This window comes from Cibotium barometz, chromosome 10 (genome assembly GCF_041138505.1).
Source record: "Cibotium barometz isolate CiBa-2024 chromosome 10, ASM4113850v1, whole genome shotgun sequence".
In the NCBI taxonomy this organism is placed as follows: Eukaryota; Viridiplantae; Streptophyta; class Polypodiopsida; order Cyatheales; family Cibotiaceae; genus Cibotium; species Cibotium barometz.
Genome location: NC_141055.1, coordinates 37,120,139 through 37,127,899, shown reverse-complemented (window position 1 = coordinate 37,127,899; position 7,761 = coordinate 37,120,139). Strand labels below are relative to the sequence as shown.

The following is a 7,761-nucleotide window of genomic DNA, read 5'->3' as shown; positions in this document are numbered from 1 at the left end:
GGAGGCAGACGAGGATTCACTGGAATCTCTAAGATACCCAATTGAGTTACAGAGTCCTTACGGAGAGGTGCTGTATAATGCATTATTGGATACAGGAGCGCAACACAATTTGCTATCATATGGCGTGTGGTGTCAACTTGGAAAACCACCTTTATCCAAGAGTGCTATCCAAGTTCAAGGTATCAACAAGAAGAAAACCCCTGTCTCAGGAATTCTGCACACTCCGGTTGCCTATGATAAGGGGACCGTAATTCAAAGCTTTTTGGTTATGCCTGCGGGTACCATGGAAGGGATTGTAAACTTAGGGTGCAAATGGATGATGGCCACCAAGTGCAATATCAATTGGGCAACTAGACGAGTCACAACGCAAGAACCAACCCTAGGTCTGACCGCTCAAAATCCCGCACCTAAGTCATCCACTCAAATATTAGATAATGAAAAATCACAAAGTCCAGTGGCAAAACCATCTTTGATTGTTTGCCATCCCTCTAACGCTTCAACGCCAAGAGTGGAAACAGGCAAGGTGGTCTCTAAGGTTCCGCTTACTATGCCAAAGAGTATATACAAATGGGTCCCAAAAGCTTCGTTAACAGCTACTTCCCCTGCTCAATCTCGTTCAGCCACCAAGAAACCTCGTAAAAGGAAAGCAGCTAAAGGGCAATGTAACATCGCGATGGATCCCTAAAAAAATATTAGTAGCCCAAGGGTACTACGAGGGGAATGACCAGATTTGGGTCCCTAAACATAAGCTGAATCCCTCTACATCACTTATAAAACCTTGCAAACCAATTGTTGCCACCCCAATGACAATTCAAGACCGTGGTAAGGGAAAGGTAACAGAGTGCTCTGCACCACTTCTTCCAGAGTTAGTTTGGATTCCCAAATGATATAGATCATTACCACCTAGCTCAGGAAGAGGGGAGCCACATGAAGCTTCTAGCTCCTCATGCCAGGCACACTCATATAGAAGTTTCTACATGCTCTACACCTACTCGTGTCAACACCCAACAAAAAACCGATGAGTCTACGTCTCCCCTTGTAATAGTATCGTCGGAAACCATTTCTTCCATTCGTCAATGGGAGCGTACACTACCATCTCTACAATTGGATGTGGCCACAAGGGTCATAAAAAGCTATCTGCCCACATCACAACCTATGACCCGCTGGACAAATTGGTTCCAAGAGGCTGCAACATCATTGCAGAAAATATGATCTACCCAAGGAAAGGGGGAGCATGTACTCACGCTCGACATTCTAATGCTTCCTCCTTAACCTTCTCCCCTGACCATGTAATTGCCAAATTCAAGGGGATGTATATATATAGCTTCATACATTTTTTTTAAAAATAAACAAAAAATAAACAAAAAATAGTAAAAAGAGCAAGAGCACAAAAAGAGGAGAAATATCCGTATCCAATCAAGAACTAGATTGATCTTCATAAACCTACTGATGCTATATCTGTGTTTGCAGATATGGCAGATGCACGATCATCATACACTTCATCCACTCCCACCTTTGGTGAGAGGTATCATCTGTACCTTTCTGAGATATTTCACATGTGCTATCCTATAATTGAAACTGAATGGGATCATATAGATGTACTAGCCAGAGAGGAAAATGTTGAGGAATTAGAATGGCTAATTCGCCTATTGACCATGACTGACCCCTACTCCGTAGTAGAGGAAATATCCCCGATAGCCCAATGCTTTCCTTTTCCACAAGATGACTATCCTCGCATGGTTACATTCTTGATGAGTTTATGTGGATGGGAAAATGAAAAGGAAATATCTGACAATGATGAATGGACGGATGAAACTCATGGCACTACTGAGGTTGGCTTTATTTATTTGGATGATGCAGATAGAGGCTTAGCCTTAGGGCTAGAGCCAGGACTCTACAACATCCTCTTACCGTATCCTCAGTAGTAGTGTGGTGACTGGTAGGTAGGTTAGTGTTTTCTAGTTTTTTCTAGTTTGGATTCCTTAAACGAGTCTTTAATTTTTCACACTGATGTGCCTCTCGAGGTATAGTGCTTGTTAGTTGATTGTACAGGTTGAAAAGTTTGAGGTGGGTTTGCTTTCAAGTCCTGAGATAGCCGCAATGCTCATACATAAATATCTCATCAAATTGCGGGCATTTCTCTCATCGAATCAAGGAGATCTCCAAAATACAGGTGTAATTCTTCCATACCCACTCTCTTTCGTTTTTTCTGTTCAATTAATTGCATGAACTATAATGCATGACCACATGGAAATTGTCAATGTACTACTTAGTTTTTGAAGTTGCTTGACGTGCTAGTGTAAATCATTAATAAGCTAAACCTTATTGGATATATTCCTGAGAATGCATGACGTCTTTAGTTAACCTTATTGGATATATTCCTGAGAATGCATGACGTCTTTAGTTAACCTTGGAATACGATTGTCTTAGGTCTAGGGTCAAACCATCTTAATGTTTGACACCTGGCCATGTGTGTGTTGACCTCTAGGACATAGCTTTTACCCCTTTGTCGAAAGGATGCAAGACAAATTATAGTTCAGGAGCGAAGATCAAAAGAAATAGATTTTTTTTAAAAAAAAAGCCTACAATAAATGGCAATACAAGTCTATGATGTGCTTTAATGTTGGCCTATCGCCTTATTGATACTTGGTAGGCGAGGAGTATTCTACTCCAGACTGATGCCTTGGTTGGTAGGGGGTAGCCTTGCCTAAAGTGAGCTGATAGATTCCTGGATAATGCCTTGTGTTAAACATGGTACCAGGATCGATGTTAGTTTTCCTTTAGGAAGGTCGCCATTGTGTGTAAAAATTGTCACGTGCATTAAAAAAAAATAAAGGCAAAAGGCTCCTGTAACTCTGATATTTCTTGTGTCCCTAGGCTCGTGGTATTAACTTGTTCTTAGAGTAGACACAGTGTGGTCATCTGTTTATTTATTAAGCTTGGTTATTTTCCTTGACTTAGGCCAGTTATAAACCTTGATTAACCTTTGACACCTTGCTAACTCTTGATTTACTTTCAATAATTTTAAACTCCTGTTAATTTGCTACACTAGCTCATTCATGTGACCCTTAAACTAAGTTCTCATAGCAACATCCATTGTGGTCTAACATGCTTGAATTTATACACTTTATATCTTTTGAATTCTAGCATACTTTCACTCTACTTCCCTGTTTTGCAGACGGTCTACCACAACAACCCTATGGAGCTTACCATACCATAGCTTCCGAGGATGGAATCTACATCAGGAAGGGGGGCATGTTAACCTATGACGGACAATGAGACGTACTATGTTTTACGTCATTAATTTAAATATTCTGAGTCATGGGCCGGGCTTGTCGGTACCATATGTTAAGGATGAAGGGATTGGGTGATCGCCGATGAGAGGCGCACCTTGAATATCAGTAGGATAAGGGTTAGGATCGGCTGGCCATGTATGGGCGCCCAAGTGTGAACGGCCAAGTCACCTATAAGAGTCAAATGTAACCCTAAAATCCTCATTCTCATGTGTTGTGAATACAAGAGTGCTCTTGCCTTATCTCTTTGGTTTCCTTCTGAGAGAGAGAGAGAGAGTGAGAGAGCGATCGAGCACTGTGTAGCGGCACGGCGGCGGAGAGGCGGTAGAGCGACGACGGCGGCTCCTTCTTCACTGCGACGCGGGAATCCTTCAAGGCGGTGGTTGAGCGGTGAGTGACACAACCTTTGCATTCTGTTTGAGCTTCCTTCCCTGGTTGTATGCTTGCAGCCATTCGTGGCTCGCATACGGTGTCCGGCAAGTCCCCAGCTACGACCTGTGCGACAAAAGCGCACAGAGGTGTTGAAAATACAAGTGAATAGGGTGTGTGCGGGAACAAGCCCTTGGTTTAGAGGCTGTAAAAGAGAATGAGTAAATGTGAAAGAACTTGTGAAAAGGTGAGAAGAATCTACTGGGAGAGAATAAAGGGTAGCATGAGAAGATTTAGGAAGTGTGGAGATATTCTGGAAAGTGTGGAGATATTCTGGGAAAAGTGAAGAGGTGGAGAGAATCAGGGAAAAGAGGTGGAGTGAATCATGGAGAAATCAATGGGATTTGATGCTTGATGTAAGCTCTATAAATTGAGGCATTGCCCTAATGAGAATTTGCTGGTTTTTGAGTATCCATGCCTACATTAATCTATTTATTAATTATCCACTAATTACATCTTAATTACTTACTAATCACTTTGTTAATGATGTTGATTCTAGTGTTTGATCCACCATAGCTCATCACAATGCTCAAATTTCAACACGTGACACAAATGGAGGCATGATGCATGAGATTCTCAAACTATAGGAAAACAATTTGTTCCATGAGAGAGAGTACAAACTTTCCACACTATGTGCTAATGCTACGACATGTGAATCATAACACATGACATAACCATACATAATATACTATGCATAATAAACCACCGTATGTGTCATATATCTTTATTGTCCGTGGCGTGGCATTGCACCTACCTTGTATGGACCTACATTGATGTCCTTGTGGGAAAAATTTCAAATTTCTAAGAATGAAGTATTTACATACACAAAATTCTAAGACAAAATAATTAAACATACACATGATTACACAATGATAAATGTAACTTTATCTAAATGTTGACATGCTTAAAACATTGTAGTTTTGCAACAACTAAATAAGCAACTCCAATATATACTCAGAGCAACTCCAATATATACTCACAACCTTGAGTAGAAAATTTTCACATACCCATCTACCTTGACACCCAATGCTAAAAAATATGATGTTTTATTGTAAGAACTCCTAGAATGTGGAGTTTGAATGCATGCACACCATGTGATTGCTTTGAAGAGATTTAAAATCCATGTTTTCTTGTGAACTCCTAAAATGTGGAGTTTGAATGCATGCACACCATGTGATTGCTTTGAAGAGATTTAAAATCCATGTTACTCCATGGAACTCCATGGATAATACACAATTTCGATGAAAATCTTCATGTTGTGTGGTTGTGATGGTGTTGCATAGATCATACAAACAACTATCTTACATCTTTGTTGAGCCATGAACACCTCACATTATCAAGGGTGTGAAGATAGGACATTAGTAAGGTACATTTAATCTTCTTGAAGCTTGAGAATGAGATTGTGACGTTGGCATGAGGAGATGACGGCAAATACATTCTTTGGAGAGCTTCAGAAGCAAGTAGCTAAGTGAAGGTGAAGACAATATTCTAACGAATGATGAAGGAGCACACATAGGTATAGAGGTTTAAAAAGAAGGACATGCACACACACATACCCCGCATTGGTAGCACACACCTCTCCCACCACATGATCTTGAATAGAGAGGTGAATGGGAGCTTGGGATCCATGATAAAAAACGATGAAAAGCATACAAGGTACCAACTTGCGAGGATGGCACAAAGGCACCGAGGAGATTAACACACACATTGACCTCACCACAGGATTTTATTGTCTAGATTTTCTCGAGCTTTTCTGCTTTGACAATGGGGTTGGCCTTGGCGATGGAGGCGCGGGCGGCCGCCTTGTGGTCAAAAGAGCAGGTGTGCTTGTCGGAGTAGCGATGGAGGGAGCAGAAGACGCCGGCGCAACGGCACTTGAAACCCCTCAGACCCACTCTCTTGTGGCAAGCAAAGCAACGCAGTGGCTGGGCTGTCGCCTTCAGATCTCCACCCAACAAGCCCTCTTTGCAAGGGGGATCAGCACAGGTTAAAGAAGGAGGAGGAGGAGGAGGAGGAGGAGGAGGAGGAGGAGGAGGCGGTGAAGCTAGTAATTCTTCTGGGTCTGGTAGAGGCTGCTTCTCAAGAACCGGGGAAGGTGTAGGAGCGTTGGATTTGAGAGAAACTGCGTCTTCATAACATGATGAGCACAGGTTCATGGTTGCTGAGGAGCCAAAGAAGCCACAATTGTTGGAACAAAGCGAAGGAGCGGCGGGGGTGGTGCAAGGGGTTTCGTCTGGCTCTAATTTCCAGCTCTCCTGAGCCATGGCTATGGTGAAATTCGCAAGAGAGGGGAGGAAGAAGGAACAGAAGAATCTGAAGCTTCAGGTGCCTGTGACAGAAATGCTGTGGCGGTGCTGCTTCCCACCACAATGACGAAACGCAAACGTGCCGCATGGGGAGAAGAAAGACAACCACCGTTTTTTATCAACCCTCCACACACATTTTTAGATTCGTACTCCACGTCACCACCTCCCTACACATTACTTTATTCATCCTCCTCCTCTCTAGCTAACCAAAGACATTTTCTCCCCACTATTTTAATATGCCTGTTAGACTTTGCATACACTAGCGTAAGAAGCAAAATAATGCCACACTTGCTTGGTCTCTCCTCTCATAGTATATGCATAGGTGCCTCTCTATGTTGTCCAATAGATTAATCTAGATTTTTGGAACTTGTGGTGTAAAAACTACATAGTTTGAAAGGTTTGGAGGGATCACCAAGAAATTTATGTGGTATATTGTAGCATGAGATGCCCATGTATTTGAGTGTAACTTGTAATAATGTGCAAGGGATCGCCAAGAAAGTTATGTGGTATATTGTAACATGAAATGCCGAATTATATGAGTTTATCATCATGCCTTTAGGTATAGAAAAGAGGAAACAGGTAGGTGAAAGGAGGGTAAAACACTAGAAGAACACATTGCACATTGCAAAAGTGATGTTGCAAAACAAGGGCCTAGGGGGTTGCAGAGCCCATATTCTAATGGCTTTCGTAAGCTTTCCTTTAAGAAAATGCCCCTTGAAAGAAACCTTAATGACATCATATGCAAGGGACAGAGAGGAGGAGGATGCATAAAGTAATCTCTTTGGTTTACCTTTTTGAGCTAGAGAGGAGGATGATGAATAAAGTAATGTCTACCCCATTTTCTAATGGCTTTCTTAAGCTTTCCTTTAAGAAAAGGCCCCTTGAAAGAAGCCTCAATGAAATAATATGCAAGGGATAAAACAAGTTTACCTAATCAACATTGAAGTTGAATCATGGAGGGCCCAATATTGGCCCCTCAATCCTAATGTCTAAATGAAACTATTTCTTTTTCTTGATGCTTTTCTCATCGAGAGAACAACTTAGCACACTACACATATTATCCATATTTGACACCATAAGACCAATATTTTCTTGCATATATAAAACTCCTTTTGTTTGCAACTCTCTCACCTTTCAAGTAAGTGCTTTGCCTCTTCGCCTACTACAACAAACAAATTTCCATTTTCTTAACTCTCTATTGTAAACATCATAGCCAAAATAATCTCCACTTGCATAAAAAAGGGAAAATACTTTCGTATCAAATCAAGGCTTAAATTATTAGTTTAAACATGAAATGCCTAAGTCCCCATCTTGTGTAAAATAACCCGAGGTTTCTATTCTCGGCTTCAATATATCACCCTAGCTCAACCATCCACCTACCAAAAAATGTAGAGCCTTTGCATGACACGTTCAGCCACCACAAAAACACATAAACAAGAGTAGATACTTGAATCTTTTGTGTTGTAAGGAAGACATGGATATCTACATCTTTACAAATTATTATCCTCCTTTTGAGATTTTAATAAAAAATTTTATTTGAGAACCTTTATTCTCTTTGAAATTCTTCTCTATTATTAACAATTACAAAAGGCCCTCTCATAATATGAATCTTGGTGTGTGTGTGTGTGTGTGTGTGTGTGTGTGTATATATATATATATATATATATATATATATATATATATATATATATATATATATATATATATATATATTGATAGTTAAATCTAATAAA

The 7,761-nt window shown here is 40.7% G+C and overlaps 1 protein-coding gene across 1 annotated transcript; it reads right to left on the bottom strand.

Moving 5' to 3' along the window:
- Positions 1–4,818: 4,818 nt before the first annotated feature.
- Positions 4,819–6,110, bottom strand: LOC147634859 (zinc finger A20 and AN1 domain-containing stress-associated protein 6-like). The gene has a single exon (XM_086803425.1). The coding sequence runs from the start codon at positions 5,984–5,986 to the stop codon at positions 5,456–5,458; it is 531 nt and encodes a 176-aa protein (XP_086659551.1). The 5' UTR covers positions 5,987–6,110; the 3' UTR covers positions 4,819–5,455.
- Between the last annotated feature and the right edge of the window lie 1,651 nt (positions 6,111–7,761).

What these genes read in the sequence shown, in the direction of transcription:
- LOC147634859 (XM_086803425.1), bottom strand. Translation starts at nt 5,986, where the DNA reads ATGGCTCAGGAGAGCTGGAAATTAGAGCCAGACGAAACCCCTTGCACC.